The sequence below is a fragment of the Saccostrea echinata genome, unplaced genomic scaffold (assembly GCF_033153115.1).
Source record: "Saccostrea echinata isolate AGI-Se365-2 ecotype Australia unplaced genomic scaffold, CSIRO_AGI_Sech_v1 ptg000056l, whole genome shotgun sequence".
Classification (NCBI taxonomy): domain Eukaryota; kingdom Metazoa; phylum Mollusca; class Bivalvia; order Ostreida; family Ostreidae; genus Saccostrea; species Saccostrea echinata.
In genome coordinates this window covers 2,666,738-2,687,559 of record NW_026889805.1, presented here as the reverse complement: position 1 = coordinate 2,687,559, position 20,822 = coordinate 2,666,738, and the positions used below count along the sequence as shown (strand labels likewise).

The window sequence follows — 20,822 nt, the reverse complement described above, 5'->3', positions numbered from 1 at the left end:
TTTTTAAACGCGTTTTTTTTCTCTTGACTGAAAGTGTCAGAAATTAAACTGATCCCAACCAGAAATTTTGTAATAATTGGAAATAGATAACATTTTCATAAGAACACTAGTTTGTTTAGGTGTAATACAGGTTAAAAAGTATTTGAACTTGATAATCAAATAGATTTCTAAGTGGTAAATACAAAAAGAAGGCAGTAAATTATTATTTTATTATTTTGTAATAATTTTGAACGGGATCAGTTTAATTTTGATCGGTATTGGTCCAAATATTAAAATAATTATTTTCCCCAAAATTTCTCAATTTCATTTCGATTTCTTTTTCTTTTCTTTTTTTTAAATATGATTGAGTAACATATTCTCCCTAGTTGTGACTAGTTTTATGAAGATTTTAACCATTAGGTTTAAAAAATATTCACAAATTATGTGTTTTATTTTCATAAATATTTTTTTATTTAAAAATTTTAAATGTCTATCCAGCCTTTATTAACATATTTATAATACACATTCATATTATGCATTTATTAATAGCAAATTTTAAACCATAAAGAATCTAATTTGCAAATAAAATATTTTTTTTTTCATTTTCTCTGAAAAAATGCAAAAAAAAAAAAAAAAAAAAAAAAAAAATCGTATAAATTAATTAAAAGCTAATATCGGTCTTTCAATGCTGAAACCATAGTTTAAAAAGGATTTCTTAAAGATCTATGAAATAAAATTTTCGTGTGGCATTCCTCCTGTCCAGTGAGTTTTAAATCTCCTATAAATAGTACTATGGGCAAAAGTTTGTGATTTAAATATCTACATAGGTAAACTTATTATGCCAGACAGTTTGGACATTAAATGTGACACCAGGCCCCCTCCCTTTAATTTGTGTCCAAATATATACGTAAGATTTAATAAATCATTTTTTTGTGAGACCCCTGGCCCCCCATCGCGACCCCAAACGGATCGCCCTTTTTTCTCAAGAATCCTCGATCCGTCACTGTTGTAAATGATTTTCAACAAAGGAAAGTAAACCTAAGTTTAACAATGACAGCAATTTTCGATTTTTACCTGAAAGGGCGTGGAGTTTAAAGTTGCATGCTGTTCAGATCGAACTTCTTCAACACTTTTATGATGACGTATAAAAATTAAACAAAGACTATATAGCCATTATTTACCTATTGTTTTGTGAAAGACAGCTGACTATAGGGTGGGTTCCATTTACTTTTGTCGGAAATTAAAAGGAGGGGGGGTTAAGACAGTAAGTGTAACAGGAGAGGATAGAAATGCGACGTACCAGACCGGGATTCGAACCCCGGCCCCCTGAATCTTCAGTCATGTGTTTACCAACTGAGCTATCAAACCACCGGCGATCGAATCCATCTGACCGCCACATTCCTCCCTCCTTAAATGTCTTCGGCCCCCGAAGACACCAACCCAGGCTCTTCCCTGGCAGGTCTTTCACCTGTCAATTTCATGGTCACGGCACCAAATGTAACGGGGAGGAGAAAAATGCGACGGACCAGACCTGGATTCGAATCCCCCCACCCCCCACATGAATCTCCCGTCATTGTGCTCTACCACCTGAGCTATCAGGCCAAGCGACAGAACCAGTCTGACCGCCACATAAGAGTATGTCGCAAACCAGGATGTAGTTAAGTATTATACATCAACTTATTTTAAACAAGCATTCTGAGAGTATTGCATTAGCAATACTAGTCCCCTACCGGCAAGTGTAATCTGGTTCCCGTAAAAATTGAAAATGCCATAATTCAGACAAAAATTGATGAAGCGGGACGAAATGCAAACTTGATCTATAAGTAATCAAGGTAAAGCCACATACCAAAAATCAGCTCTATATCTACAAGCGTTTAGAAGAAAATTGCGGAAAACCCGTAAAAAATGAAAAGGCCGTAATTCCGTCAAAAATCAATGAAGCGGAACGAAATGCAAACTTGATCTGTAACTCATCAAGATACACTCACATACCAAATATCAGCTCAATATCTGCAAGCGTTTAGGAAAAAAGTGCGGAAAACCAAGTGGGACAAACTGACAGACAGACAGAGGGACAGACAGACAGACGGACGGACAGACTCAGAGGAAACCTATAGTCCCCTCCGGTTTCACCAGTAGGGGACTAATAAGGAAAGTTCGCATATTGGTTCCTGATGTCGCTAAGACATACAGCTAAAGAGACTGAGTTGTTTGTTTCTTTTTTTGCTTTATTTTTTTAATGTCTATTGACACAATTATGACATAAGACATTTGTATTGCGCAGCAGATGTTATTGTTACTTTTTTTAAATATAATATTATGAATGATTAAGACTAGCTATAGAGGCTCCGGACCATAAAACTTAGACGAGTTCACGTTTGATCTCGGTCTCGCTTTTACATAAGGAATTAATTGTAGAAAAGTGAGACTGAGTTAGATCAAAAGAAAGCTCTTCTATGTTTTATGGCACCGGAGCCAGTTCTCCCATTTTGATAAAAGATGTCAGCAGCAAGTAAATAAATATAATAATTAAAAAAACATAACAAAACACACACACACACACACCCTCACACTCTTATCGTCAACATAAAATTTTTTGAAAATTATGTGAATTTAGAGCAGAGGTTCATACTCCTTATATTTGGAAAGTAATAAGCTAATGTGTTTGGATGCACAATTTGTAGATTTTTACACGAAAGCATTTTAATGTTATGATGCGGGGTTTTTCTTAAAACATGGAAGAATATATGGTTAATTGACCTTTGCCCATTCCGTTTATAGATTGCAGGGTTGTAAAGCTCTGTTATTTTCAGTACTTGAGAGAGTTTTTTCTTGAAAATATCACCGATTTCAAGTGATTAAAAAAGAATTCAAAGAAATATTTGTACTCAAGATTCCATTCTGCTTAAAGTTAATGGTTGGCATACTCATTATGAATGTTAAAGAATATATTGAAACAATATGATGAGATGTATGTTTTATCCATTGCTGAATCGACCAAAATTAATGTTAAGTGGTATGGTACAAGATTTTGGCATTTTTTTTTTCAGAACAGCATCAGGTTGGACTCAAAAACTGAGGGTTCAATTCAAGGAAAGAATACATTTTTTATTCTCTTATTTTTTTATAAGCAGCGAATGGTCTCTTTTGAACCAAAGCTTTCCACGTATATTTTCTATTTAAACATGCACCAAACCTTTGCATTTTTGACGGTCTTAAATATTTTGGAGTTACTTTAAGGAGGGATTCTTGTCTGGTTTCTGACTAGATGAAATATTCAAAGTATATTTGCTCATATGTCTTATATATTTAGATGTAAGGGATTTAAAAGATTATATTTTTCTTTCCTCAAAATAATTGTACAACTTTAAATAAAAATGGTAGACTAAGTTTGGCATCTAGCAGGGACTATATTTTTGTCGGAACGGCGGCGTATGAAAATATCTCCTTTTCTGCTTCTCAAAATTACTATAGAACAATGAATTTAGTTAAAAATTTTAAACAATCAAAGACCTCAAGAATTTCAAATGTTTGTAAAATTAATAATAATGGACTGAAGTTTTAAAATATATCAAATAAATATGATTTCCCAAACAAACTACAATTTTGTTAACTTTTAAATGCTTCCAATCTAAGTACAGATTTAAGCAAAAAATCCGTTAAAAGTGTTTTTTCTCTCTTAGTATACGGTTAAAACTTTTTGTTTCTGTGTCAATTTGTATTTTTATATGACTACTTTACCATATGTGAGAATAAGAAAAATTTGCATAACCAAAGCATATAAAAAAAACTAATAAATCCTAAAAATCTCAGAAAAATAGAGGGAATTCGGATTAGCCTATATCTATTTAAGTTAAATTATTTATGTCAATTTGGTAGTATCATCGACCCTATATGGTAATATCTTTTTATGCAAAAAGAAAAAAAAATTAATCTTTTGAAATAGAAGAAGGCATCCCATGATTGGCAACAGTATTTTTTTTTATTCCTAGGGTCAAGGAAAAAGATAATGACCTTGACCTGACATTGCTTTTAAAATAAAACAGTCAAATTTAATCTAATTGATACCATCACTTAATGATGTCTTCTTCAATCTATGAAAATTTCACATTAATTTTTAAATACTAGAAATATGAGAAGAATCCCTCCCTAAATAACGACGGAAATCGGTACATTAAAGTATCTTTAACAAACAGAAAATTCCAGATCCGTCAGAGCAAGACACGGACACTTGAGATTTAGTCGAAAAGTCATATCCTTAATAAAAAATCTCTTCTTACAAGGAAGAAAATGTGTCTGTTTTGAGAGCCCCTTCACCGAAAAGATGGTGATAAACAACTGACATGGTTGTCTCTAAAGAGCTAGGTTCACTTTATGTATAAAATGGCCCTGTACTTATATCAATTAATTGACTATCACCCTCTGTTCCATTTCATATATCAAAATAAAGTAGAGACTTTGTTCTTTTATTTCCTATAATAAAATTTCTTTTTAAGAATTCAGGTATTGGAAAAGAGGCTTTGTGAAAATGCAATGTTCTTGAATTTTGCCAAAAACAGGCATATTTGACTACGTTCAGCAAAGAATTAAAATATGAGCACAGCCCTCGATCCAAAAATTAAAACACGTTTTATGATCTTCAGAAATAGATCTTTCATTATGTAATTGCATATTTTGGATCAGAGGTTGTGCTCTATATGAAAGATTGAAAAAATACTCCAACTTTTGACCAATTTTAAAGGAATTTATAGGATATGGTAAAAATAACGCATTTCATGACGTCATAATGCATTGACTATACAGAAAATTACGTCATATTTAATAGATACAAGGTCACCAAGGGTCCAACTGATAAATACTGCATTATCAAGCAAAACTGAGCAGTTTCGATTTTTCAGAAACTCACAGGGCCAAAAAAGCCCCCCCCCCCCAAAAAAAGGAACAAAAAAACAAAAAAAGTCAAGACCTTACTGATACACAAAATTAGAGGAATAGCTGAATTTATATGAAAAGACTCATTTAGAATGGCTTCTTAGACAGATAACAATGTAAGATTGGTTGGATCACAACTGATACATTGGAAAATTAGATTTATAAATGACACCTACGGCAGTAACAGTGAGAGTCCTTTATCACATATCTTGACTGGGGACCTACATCGTTAATGTCAATACTGAAAGACCGGTAACTTTCTATTTTTCACATCTAACACTGGACATATGTTCCACTTTTGTCAAACTTTTTAGGGCTTCCCGATCATGAAGCTAGTGCCCAACCACTATCTAAAATGAACATATTTTAGGTTGAGACTTGTTTTAGAAAGGAAACGCCATGCTCAATACATATTTAAGAAAATATTAACAGCGACAAAAATTCGCTACTTAAAGAAGGTTGCAAATAAATCTCACGGATAATTCTTGAACGACGAAAAAAATTGGCTTAGAAAATATATATATTATGATGCTTCTCTAAATTTTATAAATGGAAATATTGATTTTTTTAAAAAAAGAATTTTTTTTAATGTTATAATATTAACAGAAATCCTTGTGTTCAATAAAAGGTCGTGTGACATGCATTCCTTACTCCAAATTTGAACGATATGTAGAGGTGGTTAAAAATACGTTTTTACACATATACTGACTTACTGGGAGACTGTATCAAACTTGAAATTTATTTTCAACCTTCTTTAACTAGGAATATTTGTCGCCATTAATATTTCAACTATGTATTGATGTAGAATGTTTCTCAGTCGCGAAAATTAGTAATCGCAGGTAGATTTCAAATTGACAATTAGCGAATAAAATTGTCGCAAATAATATATCGGGGTTGCCAAATGCTTTAGAACTTGACCTTTGGCATACTTTGTCATACCTTTGTCAAATTCTATACGACTCTTAAATCCCACAGGAATTTCTTTATTCTTTATCTTGTCGTATTTGATATCAAAGAACCTTGGAATTTCCAGTTGTATTGACATAATACACTGTACTTGGACCTTTCTTACACAATTAATTCCACCAATACTATTTCCACTTTCAGATGCAGAGTTTTCATGTTTAGCATGTACATTGTTTGTTGAAAATCTTTTAAAAAAATGTAAGGGATAATTTCTTTTTGTACTATTTAAGAACAGAAGTCATTCTAGTGTTTTTATTATTAAAATTTCTATTGCAGGCGATCTCGACTCTTAGAATGCTTATTTGAATGTACCGTTGACTGAAGTGTCAAACAAGTCAAATTCTCTTTCAGTACCCACTTGACATTTATACGAGTGTTGATCATATGCTGTTTAAAGTAAATTATTTTTTCATTATTCAAATGTACCTTTACTATATGGTAAATAGTTACAAGTACGAAGCACATAACACATGTATATACATTTATCCAATTTTACATTTAAAAAAAAAAAAGGGGTTTAATTATTTTTTTCTGGAATTCTCCTCAACACACCGAGGGACGTACAGTTTATGAATTAAATCAGTTTTATTGAAGTTTCGCAAAGAAATCTTAATGTCACGCGCTAAAAAGAACAAGTCTCAATAAGGCTTATATGTGGTCCCCGGGTACTCGTCAAATTTCGAACATTTATTAAAGGATTTGAAAAAATTAAATTTTATTGTTATTTGAATCATCATCTAAAAATGTCAAATAATAGATATAGGCAGCATACGAAGCTGCGTGTTGAAGATAGGGTCCTTTGATTTTCATGAATATCAAAAGAAATCGTGACACGTACATACTTCAAAGCTTTCGTAAACACCGAGCACAGGTTTGTTCAGAGTCGAGTTTGAAATATAACGTGTATATTATATGTGTAAAGGTTGAGTGAACATATCTTTGTTGAACAACCTTGTGCTCTATGTTTTCTAATTAAAAGTATTGTGATTTTGAATCTCTTTGCTGACTTCATTTACATGCGATTAACCTCTTTATGACCTGTTTATAATCATAACAAACCACGTGGATTTGTATCGTTACGGGTAATTGCCCCAGTAAAGGTGATAGCTCTCAGTTGAAACGTACTCAGTTTTATATCTGTCAACATGGATTTGTTTGGCACATCTTGTTATAGCGTTTTAATTTATTGTCAAAGATTTGTAAATAGAAAATTGTATTTGTGGTTGATTGTGAATCTTAAACATATAATTCTTCTTTGAAAGAAAAATATCATATCAAGATATTCTTTTTATAGTATCCATTTCCATGTAATAGAGAAAACGAAGTCTGATTGGGGGAAAATGTTCCGGCATTTTTTAGTGCGATAGGTTTAAAAAATTGGCTTGTATTTTTTGATACGTTTAATTATTCATTATAAATACAGAATGCTTTAATTAGAAATACTTAGTTATACACAATGAAAACAAACAAAATACCGTATGCTAATATTTAACCGGTAAACCAAGGATGTAAAAAGGGACCACACTACTATACTTAAGTAGAATACTCCTTTCAACAGACTGATAGCAATTTCCGGTGCAATAATCAAGGTTTAAGTATTCACATTTAAACTAGGTTAAACCAAGAAAATGAGCAGATGTCTATAAACATTAGTTTTATATATTAAAGGCTAATCCACACGCAAAGTTTCATGGGTTCAAAGTTGAAAACCTATAGTTTCCACGAATATAAGTTTGAAATATATAATAATCACAAACCTTTTAAGGATGCAGGGTGTGAATTGATATAAGTCATGATATTATACTATTCTTTTAAAAATATTAATATAAAAGCTGTGTCCAAGCCCTTTAACAGAAATAGTTAAATCCATTCTTAACGAGGCATCTTTTTAAACCTATTGTATTTCATGAAATTTCAATTTCATTGTTTTTTTGTTTTACTATCAAATAATATTAGCTTTCAATTTAATTAACGAAATTTACGGGGGAAGGATGTTGCAGTGGTCAACAATTTTATATTTAAGAACAACAACAACAAAAAAAAAAAAAAAAAAAAAAAACAAAAAAAAAACAAGAAGTCCTCATTCATGTACTTTTCCTTTCAGGTTTCGGGTTTTTGGTTTGATCAAGCTATATCCTTATATGTAAACTGTTTCCAGGATATGGGGAATTTTTTAGGAAGTTTAAAATTCTTTGTTGCCATTTTAACTTGTCAATTAAGAAACATTGAAAATAATAGAGAATTTAGAGCCCTTCCTCAGCCAGACATAAACCATTGTTGAATTCACCGCAGTTGCTGTAGTTTTTCTTAAAACAGAAATAAAACAGAATAGATCAGATTGTCAAAAAGATAGAAACATGTTAAATGGAAGAATAGGGATCTGAAATAGTTTTTTTTAAAAAATAAATTAAGTAAAAAATGTGAGTAATATTTGTGTGTGTGGGTGTGTGTGAGGGTGTGTGGGTGTGTGAGGGTGAGTGTGTGAGAGAGAGAGAGAGAGAGAGAGAGAGAGAGAGAGAGAGAGAGAGAATGAATGAAGAGAGTTGCAAGATGTAGTAAATTCATTTTATAAAAACTATTTTTACTGTTACTTTAAACATTCCCATCATGAAGAAATTATAGAACAGAGATCAAATTAAAATAAAATAATCAACTGAGTTCAAAATAATGTACGACGTCTACGACAAATAAATAAATAAATATATAGAAATACCGGTATCAAATTGACCGTACACAAAAGTAAATATAACATCAACAATACACACGTAAATACCACATTAACAGCACACAAAACAAATAACAGATTGACGGCGAATGTTGGAACATTAGTTTGCTGTTATGTGGCTGCAATAAATTTCTTTTTTTCTCAGATGATGGAATGTTTTCCTGTTCTTTAACACCCATCTTGATCCCGTTGTACTTATAAATCCCTAACATCATATACTATATAGTTAAACATTGTTTACTAACGTTAACTGTAGTTTACTATGATTTCAAAGATATTTTATAATAGTAAAGCGAATTATTTTTACTATGAATACAATTTGCTCTCTCTCTCTCTCTCTCTCTCTCTCTCTCTCTCTATTTACATTGTGCTCTAATTAGCTCTATAAATATAAGAGCTATGGAACATAGCTTTGGACCCGAGTTCTGAACTGGTCCGAAGAGGCTGCTGCCACCACAGAGTGTGGAAAGAAGCTAAAATTTAAAATAATCTGTATGTACTGTAGGTCTGAAAGTGAAGAGGACTAGTATTACGTGTGGTGGTTGTTGTCTGAGATGCTAGATAAAGTCACTAATTTGTGTGTAATTTTATATAACATTATCAATCTATATATTTTCCTTCTATGATCTACATACATTGTCTATACATTAAATTAAGATTAATATTTATTGAGACATTTAGGGTAAATATTTTTAGCTCACCTGAGCCGAAGGCTCAAGTGAGCTTTTCTGATCACATTTTGTCCGTCTGTCCGTCCGTCCGTCTGTCTGTCTGTCCGTCTGTAAACTTTTCACATTTTCGACTTCTTCTCAAGAACCACTGGGCCAAATTCAACCAAACTTGCCACAAAGTATCCTTGGGTGAAGGGGATTCAAGTTTGTTCAAATGAAGGGCCACGCCCTCTTTCAAGGGGAGATAATTAGGAATTAGTGAAAAAATAATGGCATCATTTAAAAATCTTCTTCTCAAGAACCACTGGGCCAGGAAAAATGAAACTTATGTGGAAACATCCTCAGGTAGTGTAGATTTAATTTTGTTCAAATCATGACCCCTGGGGTTAGGGTGGGGCCACAATGGGGGATCAAATTTTTACATAGAAATATATAGAAAAATATCTTAAAAAATCTTCTTCTTAAAAACAGCAAAGCCATGATTGGTCATATTTATATGGAAGCTTCCTCAGGTAGAGTAGATTTGTTCAAATCATGACTCATGGGGATAGGGTGGGGCCACAATGTGGGATCAAAATTTTTACATAGAAATATATAGGAAAATATCTTTAAAAATCTTCTTCTTAAGAACAGCAAAGCCATGATTGGTCATATTTATATGGAAGCATCCTCATGACCCCCGGGGGTAGTGTGGGGCCACAATGGGGGATCAAAGTTTTACATAGAAATATATAGGAAAATATCTTTAAAAATCTTCTTCTTAAGAACAGCAAAGCCATGATTGGTCATATTTATATGGAAGCTTCCTCAGGTAGTGTAGATTCAAGTTTGTACAAATCATGACCCCTGGGGATAGGGTGGGGCCACAATGGGGGATCAAAGTTTTACATAGAAATATATAGGAAAATATCTTTAAAAATCTTCTTCTTAAGAACAGCAAAGCCATGATTGGTCATATTTATATGGAAGCTTCCTCAGGTAGTGTAGATTCAAGTTTGTACAAATCATGACCCCTGGGGATAGGGTGGGGCCACAATGGGGGATCAAAGTTTTACATAGAAATATTTCGGAAAATATCTTTAAAAATCTGCTTCTTAAGAACAGCAAAGCCATGATTGGTCATATTTATATGGAAGCATCCTCAGGTAGTGTAGATTCAAATTTGTTCAAATCATGACCCCCAGGGGTAGGGTGGGGCCACAATGGGGGATCAAAGTTTTACATAGAAATATTTCGGAAAATATATTTAAAAATCTTCTTCTTAAGAACAGCAAAGCCATGATTGGTCATATTTATATGGAAGCATCCTCAGGTAGTGTAGATTCAAATTTGTTCAAATCATGACCCCTGGGGGTAGTGTGGGGCCACAATGGGGGATAAAAGTTTTACATAGAAATATATGAAATGGGGTTCGTTTAAAGGAAAATAATGACAAACACCATACTGTCGTTGTGGATAAATATATTCAATCTCAGAATAATCAGTATTATCAGTAGTATCAGTTTTATCACAGCTCTGAAATATATATAAACAATCATAAATATTTTATAACAAAACATACATGTAGATCACTTGCCAGATAGCACGGTCAAATGAAGAGTTATTTCCCTTTAATTGTGCTCATAGATAAAACATTAAGAGTTATCTTTCTTAATCAATAATATGTACAAAGTATGAACACTCTGGAATATATAGATAAAACAATGAGATCAAATTATACTGAACTCTTCCAGAATAATATAATTATATAGACAATATTCAAAATATATATACATCATACTTATATGTGATATAGAGCCATAACTCCAATATATATATATATATATATATATATATATATATATATATATATATATATATATATATATATATATATATATATATATATATATATATATATATATATATATATATATATATATATATAGCTGAACACAGCTGTACTCTATTCAGTGATCTGTGTATGAATAATAAATACAACTTTACTATATTACACACTTATTCTCATAGATATAAAATATACTTATTACTCTGAATATTTACAAAGTCATAAAATAATCACACAAACTGAACTTTCATACTTTATATTAGAATATTATTATTTGGGAATTTACAAGATAAACAATATAGAAGATGAAATTAGTAAAAGTAAACTTACATTCTGTCCTGTCTTGGTCATTGTCATAAATAAGTCATATCATATCAAAAAGCCAATATGTCTGGTCAGACCAAGATCTCCAACAAAAGTAATTAACAAAGTAAAAACCAAAAGAGAGGGAAACTAACCAACCAATGAAATCCAAGTTGGCCTGGACACTACACAAGATATATATAGAAAAGGGACAGGGGTTTAAATGACCACTGTGATGTCATACATCTATAAATAACTCAATAAACACAGATTGATGTAAATAATTCCATGTGGATTTATTCAATAAATGAAATGCTGTAAAGAAATAAATATGACAATTTAACTGAATTAATTTAATCCTGAAATATAATAATTAATATATGAAATAAATCACCCTATCACATATAGGCCTATAGGAAAATATTTTAAAAAATCTTCTTCTTAAGAACAGCAAAGCCATGATTGGTCATATTTATATGGAAGCATCCTCAGGTAGTGTAGATTCAAGTTTGTACAAATCATGACCCTTGGGGATAGGGTGGGGCCACAATGGGGGATCAAAGTTTTACATAGAAATATATAGGAAAATATCTTTTTCTCAAGAACAGAAAAGCCATGGTTAGTAAAATTGATATGGAGGCATCCTTGGGTAGTGTAGAATGAAATTTGTTCAAATGAGGGACCCCGGGGGTAGGGTGGGGCCACAATGGGGGATCAAATTTTTAAAAAATCTTATACTCAAGAACAGCAATGCCATTTGTTATATTGATATGAAAGCATCATCAGGTAGTTTAAAATACAACCCCCATCCCCATCCCCCTTCGTTAACTTTTCAATACTAAACTGATTTTTGCATTTTTTTTCCTGGCCAATGTGCTCAGGTGAGCGATGTGGCCCATGGGCCTCTTGTTCAATTTTAAAACTCCTTTTTATGTAGAAATATGTTGTATCGAGTTTACTCGACAGACGACCTTTCTTTTCAGTCATAAACCATCTCTAATATTTTTTTCAGTTGTTTTAAAATTTCTTGAAACGGTAATTATAAGTTATAAGTTTCATTGATTTACATTTAGACCATTTTCTTACATAAATATTACAAAACCAACTATTTTTATTACAACTGTCCAAGATCATGCCTTCTTTTAATACATGCATTGTATAATAAAGTCTTTAGTTCAAAGTTTTGTAGGTGATTAGTGTGCCCATATTATTTCATTGAATCGGGCTCGAAAATCTTATTTGGATTAAAATTATTTAATATAATTTTGATTAACAATTATTAGTCATCATTTATATTGATAATAGCAAAACATAGCGTTTATAACATACAGTGATTGTGCCGAAAACATAGATTTACTATTCATTTTCGTTTGATCTGCTAAGAACGCCCTAATAGTCAGTGATGTTTGTATTGGGTGTTTAGTCCGAGCAGTAATGACAACACGACAGAGTGAGAGAAAATATTGTAGCTGGGAGTAAAATGACGTACAAATGGACAGGAAAGCTAGTAGGAATCACCATAGTCATACTTGTTTATGAAGACTCGGCTGTTCATAGCATGTCGGACTCACAAAAAAGAGAAACGAAGTGAGATTTTAAATTTTGACCGTAAGAAGTCTGTAGTTGTTTACAAATCCATTTGTTTTCATATATCAGTACGTATGCCAAATAGTAATTTAACTTGGTGTGTTGTGAATTTAAAGATTGTTTGAATACGAAAATAATCGTAGCATTTCTTTAACAAAACATTCAAATTCTAAACAAAATATCAAGATATTTGCTTGTACTATCACAGGCCTGCATTTTACAGTATACACGGGTTCACCACGATCTTTTGATTTAGCTGTATAGCTTGAAATAAGCTATATAACTTTATTAGGCTGTTCAAAAAGGCTTGATAAAGCCATTTGATAAGTTGCTGCTTCTGAGTGGATTGAATCTAGGACCTCAGGCATGCCAGTCCATAGATCTCTATAGAGCGTTCTATTGTTAAAATGATATTGTCCTATGGACCTGGTTTAAGGATAGAATTAGTTCTGTGTATTGGCAATGTAGCAAAATAAACACAGGCAATAACTTGAACTCTGTGGATTTTCCATGAATAATCCAGAGAGTTCCAAATGTCAACATGGCGTGTAAATTTGAAACGAGGGAAAAAAGTTGAGAAAATGAGTTGAATTTTCTTATTTATATGGATTTTTTTTTTTTAGGTTAAAAGGCATATACAATCTTAAAAATGTTTGTTATGATTAATTTGGTAGTTATTAAATATTTTCAGTGCAACTCCTTTTGTATTCTTCAAAATCACTTCGGAGCAGATCCACTCTGATTTGCTACATTGCAAGCATATGGGACGTATTCTAACTTGGTGAGGGCTTGTCCCAAGACACAGTTAAATTATTCTAACTAGCCAGTCCAGTGCTCTAATGATCAAGCTAAAGGGTTATCTCACTATAGAAAAAGCTATAGGATGCCATGTAGTTAACACTACCATAAAAATATTCTTTATTTGTAAGAAACAGAAAAAAACACTAAATTTGAACTATGAACTATTTAAAAAAAGAATCCAAATAAAAGATTGTTTAAAGATTGCTGCTTTTGAACACTTGTTAGCAAAAGATGTATTTCTATTGTTTGGGTAACTGTGTGGTGAGGGATAGATACATGTAAGTATGGTTACTTCACATTGTACTGAATCATTTCCAGTCAATTACCTTGTTGACCAGTAACTGTGTGGTCACAGATCTATTTCTCTAAATAGCCCAAAAACTTTTAGAACTTTGAGTGCAAAGTATGTGGAGGAGGTGGGGTTTTAAAAAAGATATTTTTTATGCATCTAATTTAATTTTTTTTTTAGAACGATAAAAAGTTGAAAACTTTCACTGCACCAAAGTGTAACTTTTTTTTAACATTTGCAGAAAAAATGCACATTTAAGAAAGAAGTATGATAAAATAGCTAAATCAAGCTATTAGGAATAGCTAATTCAAGCTATACACTAATTCAAGCAAAACAGCTAAATCAAGAGATTGTGCTGGACCTGAAACAGACAAACATAACTGAGCATACAGTAGAGTAAAAATTTCAGAGATTTTTTTTTTTTTTTTGGTTAATGAGTTTGCTGAATATATAGTAGAAGTTATGTTTTTTACAGACTGACAGCAGGTATTGCATACATTTGGTATTACAGGAAATTTACAGTAAATTTATAGAGGAAATCAACTCATTATAACAGTCAAGAGAAAGATTGTTTTAATTAATACTCAATTCCTTTGTAAAATTTTAATTTGACAAAATAATTTTATCATATTTGTTTTTCTCCTAGGGAAACTGTTGAAGAAATGTTTAATCATGCATATGGATCTTACATGGTAATTTTTACGTAATATTATTTGCAGTACTTAAATATGAATTGTGAGTTTGTAAATGACATCTATTTTCCATGTTCTTAGTAAGTGGAATGATTGAAATGCTTTACTTATCAGAAATACGCTTTTCCTGCTGATGAACTGATGCCATTAAGCTGTAAGGGGCGGTATCGTGGGACGGAGCCGAGTAGGGGTGATGTTGATGATACCCTTGGAAAGTAAGATCATTTACTTGTATCACTATATTATTATAGTATGTATTATTACTATAATAATTATTATTCATAATTGATATTCTTTAAATGTAAAGTCAATAGATTAAATTCTATGTATATTGTCAAAATGCTAATTATGTTACATGGCATTACATTTTATTTCAGTTTTACTTTAACATTAATCGATACCTTGGATACATTAGCTGTAAGTAAAAAAAAAATTACTGCACTTTTCTCGACTTGTCATTTTTGTTGAATATTTTGAGTAAAGTAAAGGAGGTACGCATGTGAGTTAAGGCTAGGTATAGGCGTTTCTATGCAAATGAGCTAATAAAAACGCATAAGAGGTATATTTATTATTCAGGGAAAGTTTTGATTTATTTTCTTATGCATACTTAGTACCCACGATATGTTATAGCCAGTACACAATTTGATGTCATATTATGATGTCACTGATCTTACCTACTGTAGGTAATAAAACACATCAACAAAACAGCTTCGGCGCAAGGGATTACCCTATTTATTTAAACATAAAAATTGTATAATGCCAAGAAGAATATTCTATAGATAAATAAAACTACTGGACAAATCCTAGGCATTTTCTCATTTAATCGGAATTTGAGGAAACTTATACCGGACTGTACATTTTTACCCTTATTCAACTTAAAACTTTACAAATAAAAATTATACAACTGAGCTGTTGATATTTGTGCAGCAATACCAGCAAACTTTGGAATATTTTGCTTCTAAATATACTTTGTTTCAGTTAAATAAAATAGAGCATGTCCTTGCGCCGAAGCATTTTTGTTGATGTCCATTATAATCTTGTGTAGTAAAGAACAATGACATCATAATATGACGTCATAATGTGTACTGGCTATCTCATGTCATGTCGTGGGTACTAGGGTTGTGCGATTTTATCAGTATACCGGTATATCGTGATTTTTAATTGCGTGATACGTATCGTGTTACGGAAACTAAAATACCGGTATCTAGGTATATAATTATAAATTCCAGAAATTATTCATTTATATGTTTAATCTTTCAAATTACAATTACAGGAAGTGTAAAAAATGTTAAAAATGGTTAAAGAACGGCTTCTTAGCATCAAAACGAGTTTTATATTATGTAAATAAAAAGATGAGAAAGTGAAGTTATATTTTTCTGGCATATTTTTAGGAAAAATTATGAATATTCATTTAAAGTCATTGTAAAATTGCTTGTAAAAATATCATGATATTATCGTGATATTTGAGGAAAAAATTGTGATATATCGCGATATGAAATTTTTTTGCGATACCCATCCCTAGTGGGTACCAAGTCTGTATTAGACAATAAGTTTTTACTTTCTCTGTATAATAGGTATAGTCCTTAGGCATTTTAATTAGTTTATTTGCATAGAAATGCCTATACCTAGCCTTAACTCACCTGCGTAATGAAAACAGAAAAAATTTAAGGACTGTTTTTCTTGTGTATATGTATATGTAATATACTCTGCATTGCTCACTTAAAGACCCACTCAGGCAATATTTAAAAAAAATGTTTGTTTTCCTTCTCCTGACCACCTGGCTAAAGAAGGCCCAATTCAGAACTTTTTTTAACATCCATGAATTTTTTAGCTCACCTGAGCTGAAAGCTCAAGTGAGCTTTTCTGATCACCCGTTGTCCGTCCGTCCGTCTGTCTGTCCGTCCGTCTGTTCGTCTGTCTGTAAACTTTTCACATTTTCAACTTCTTCTCAAGAACCACTGGGCCAATTTTAACCAAACTTGGTACAAAGTATCCTTGGGTGAAGAGGAGTGTAAATTTTTAAAATAAAGGGCCAAGTCCCCTTACAAGGGGAGATAATCAAGAAAAAACAAAAATAGGGTGGGGTCATTAAAAAATCTTCTTCTCAAGAACCACTGGGCCAGAAAAGCTGAAACTTATGTGGCAGCATTCTGGGGTAGTGTAGAATCTAAATTGTTCAAATCGTGACCCCTGGGGGTAGGGCGGGGCCACAATAGGGAATCCAAGTTTTACATTGAAATATATAAGAAAAATCTTAAAAAAATCTTCTTCTCAAGAACCACTGGGCCAGAAAAGCTGAAACTTTTATGGAAGCATCCTGGGGTAGTGTAGATAATAAATTGTTCAAATCATGACCCCCGGGTTAGGGCGGGGCTACAATAGGGAATCCAAGTTTTACATTGAAATATATAGAAAAAATCTTCTCAAGAACCACTGGGCCAGAAATGCTGAAACTTATATGGAAGCATCTTGGTATAGTTTAGATTCTAAATTGTTCAAATCATGACCCCCGGGGGTAGGGCGGGGCCACAATAGGGAATCAAGTTTTACATTGAAATATATTGGAAAAATCTTAAAAAATCTTCTTCTCAAGAACCACTGGGCCAGAAAAGCTGAAACTTATATGGAAGCATCTTGGGGTAGTGTAGAATCTAAATTGTTCAAATCATGACCCCCGGGGTTAGGGAGGGGCCACAATAGGGAATCCAAGTTTTATATTGAAATATATAAGAAAAATCTTAAAAAATCTTCTTCTCAAGAACCACTGGGCCAGAAAAGCTGAAACTTATATGGAAGTATCCTGGGGTAGTGTAGATTCTAAATTGTTCAAATCATGACCCCCTGGGGGTAGGGCGGGGCCACAATAGGGAATCCAAGTTTTACATTGAAATATATAAGAAAAATCTTAAAAAAATCTTCTTCTCAAGAACCACTGGGCCAGAAAAGCTGAAACTTTTATGGAAGCATCCTGGGGTAGTGTAGATAATAAATTGTTCAAATCATGACCCCTGGGGGTAGGGCGGGGCCACAATAGGGAATCCAAGTTTTACATTGAAATATATAAGAAAAATCTTTAAAAATCTTCTTCTCAAGAACCACTGGGCCAGAAAAGCTGAAACTTACATGGAAGCATCCTGGGGTAGTGTAGATTCTAAATTGTTCAAATGATGACCCCCGGGGGTAGGGCAGGGCCACAATAGGGAATCAAAGTTTTACATTGAAATACATAAGAAAAATCTTTAAAAATCTTCTTCTCAAGAACCACTGGGCCAGAAAAGCTGAAACTTATATGGAAGCATCCTGGTATAGTGTAGATTCTAAATTGTTCAAATCATGACTCCAGGGGGTAGGGTGGGCCAAAGTAGGGATTCAAATTTTACATTTAAATATATAGGAAAAATATTTAAAAGCCTTTTTTTTAAGAACCACTTGACCAGAAAAGCTACAACTTAAACGGAAGCATCCTTGCATAGTGTAGATTCTAAATTGTTCAAATCATGACCCCGGGGGGTAGGGTGTGACACAATACATATTACAAGGGAGAAAATCTGGAGAAGAACAGCAGGGCCAAATATACTCAGGTGAGCGTTGTGGCCCATAGGCCTCTTGTTTTCTTTTTATTCCTGAATTTTCTTATCCTGTCAACAAATATGTTGAAATATTCTGGAAAAAAATTTTCCCACTACTTACTGACCCAAATTTTTTTTATCCTGAACTGAGAGAGGGCAAACAAACATTAAGACAGCTTCATTTACAAATAAAGACTTTTTTTTCTCATCAGATTTTTCTATCATGATATATCATCATTTCAGAAGGAAATAAGAACTTGTAGATATTCATGTTGGTTTTAACCTTTTACTTTCAGGTTCTGGGACAAGTTGAAAAATTTGAAACAGCTGTCCAGTTAGTTATTGATTATGCCAGATTTGACAGTGATATTATTGTGTCAGTGTTTGAAACTAATATTCGAGTTTTGGGGTAAGTTCTACTGACTATAGGTAAACATTTATTATACCCCCGCTCCGAAGGAGAGGGGGGGTATACTGTTTTACCCTTGTGTGTCTGTCTGTCCGTCTGTCTGTCCGTCTGTCTGTCTGTCCGTAACAAACTTTGGTCACAGTTTTCTCAGCAACTACTCATCAGAGGTGCTTGAAATTTTAAAACACTCTTTGTTTAGGCATGCCATATGGTGGGATTCATTTTTGTATGAATTCGATGTCAACTTCCTGTTTATCCGTGCGTTTGTCCGTACCATACATAAAAAAATTTGGTCGTAGTTTTCTCAGCAACTACTCATCGCAGATGCTTGAAATTTTAGCACACTCTTTGTTTAGGCATGCCATATGGTGGGATTCATTTTTGTACGAATCCGATGTCAACTTCCTGTTTATCCGTGCGTCTGTCCGTATCACACATAACAAACTTGGGTCGCAGTTTTCTCAGCAACTGCTCATCACAGGTGCTTGAAATTTTAACACACTCTTTGTTTAGGCATGCCATATGGTGGGATTCATTTTTGTACTAATCCGATGTCAACTTCCTGTTTATCCGTGCGTCTGTCCGTACCACACATAACAAACTTTGGTCGCAGTTTTCTCAGCAACTACTCATCATAGGTGCTTGAAATTTTAACACACTCTTTGTTTAGGCATGCCATATGGTGGGATTCATTTTTGTACGAATCCGATGTCAACTTCCTAGTTTTCTCAGCAACTACTCATCGCAGATGCTTGAAATTGTTTCTTTGTTTAGGCATGCCATATGTTGGGATTCAGTTTTTACAAATCCGATGTCAATTTCCTGGTTATCACTGTGTTTGTCCATAACTGAACTTGTGTATTCACATCAGAGCGGGGGTATTATTAGTGAGCATTGGCTCACAGACTTCTTGTTTTGCTATGTTTATCATTAGAGGTTTACTTAAAATGCAGGTAAACTTAACAAGCATGTGTTGATTACTGTAAATGTATTATATATTATGTAGTTGGCAGAAACTGATTTTTGAACAAGTAAGCGTAGATTTGATTTAGTTTAGGTTTGATTTAGATTTAATTTAGTGCATTTCTTAATGTTCTTATTTATGTGCGTATGTGCAATACATTTAGAGTTGTACAGTACTTGAATTAGCAGAAGTTGCTTTCCACCAAAAATACTGAAAAGAATACACAGCCAAGTATAATATGTTTACAGTGTATCATTTACATATTTTCACCAAAATACATGTATACAGGATTGAGTTGCAATTACTGGATAGAGGTCAATTTATGCTAAACTTAAAAGATCAATATATATATATATATATATATATATATATATATATATATATATATATATATATATATATATATATATATATATATATATATATATATATATATGTATATATATATATATATATATATATATATATATATATATATATATATATATATATATATATACCCCCATATCATGCTTACCCCTCACTTCCCCCAAAAAGAATTAATCCAGATGTTACATATAACATGCAAAGATTTTCATGTAGAGTATCAAATTACCTAAAGGAAGGAAAATTCAGTTTTTTTTGTTTAAGTTGATATTTTTAAATTTGTATACTAAGACATATAAGAGAATACCACTACTAACACTGGTATTTTGTGTTTAAGGGGGTTATTAGGAGGCCATGTGATGGCTGCTTATTTTAAGAGGAAGCGGCGTGCCATGGAATGGTATAACGGTGAACTGCTAGTGATGGCTAAAGAAGTGGGATACCGCCTTCTGCCAGCACTGAATACAACCACTGGTATTCCATACCCCAGGGTATGTAGTATTACTGTGTACCTGGTATTTGATATCCCAAAGTATGTATTGTTACTGCAAATATTACTGCTTTCATTGTATCCTGTATCCCAGATTATAACAGCTTACATGGTATTATGTATCCCAGAGTATTACAGCCTACATTGTATTCCATATCCCAGATTATTTAAACTTACATTGTATTTCATATCCTAGAGTATTTAAACTTATATTGTATTCCATATCCCAGATTATTACAACTAACATTGTA

General features: G+C 32.6%; 1 protein-coding gene across 1 annotated transcript in view; it reads left to right on the top strand.

The window, feature by feature from the left end:
• The first annotated feature begins 12,862 nt into the window (after positions 1-12,862).
• LOC133173819 (ER degradation-enhancing alpha-mannosidase-like protein 3) overlaps positions 12,863-20,822 on the top strand; it is a 40,143-nt gene continuing 32,183 nt past the window's right edge. Inside the window, exons 1-6 of the mRNA XM_061308867.1 lie at positions 12,863-12,991; positions 14,728-14,773; positions 14,888-14,988; positions 15,151-15,190; positions 18,639-18,751; positions 20,419-20,572. Of these exons, the coding sequence (XP_061164851.1) occupies positions 12,885-12,991; positions 14,728-14,773; positions 14,888-14,988; positions 15,151-15,190; positions 18,639-18,751; positions 20,419-20,572 (561 nt within the window). The 5' untranslated portion in view covers positions 12,863-12,884. The remainder of the gene's footprint in view (positions 12,992-14,727; positions 14,774-14,887; positions 14,989-15,150; positions 15,191-18,638; positions 18,752-20,418; positions 20,573-20,822) is intronic.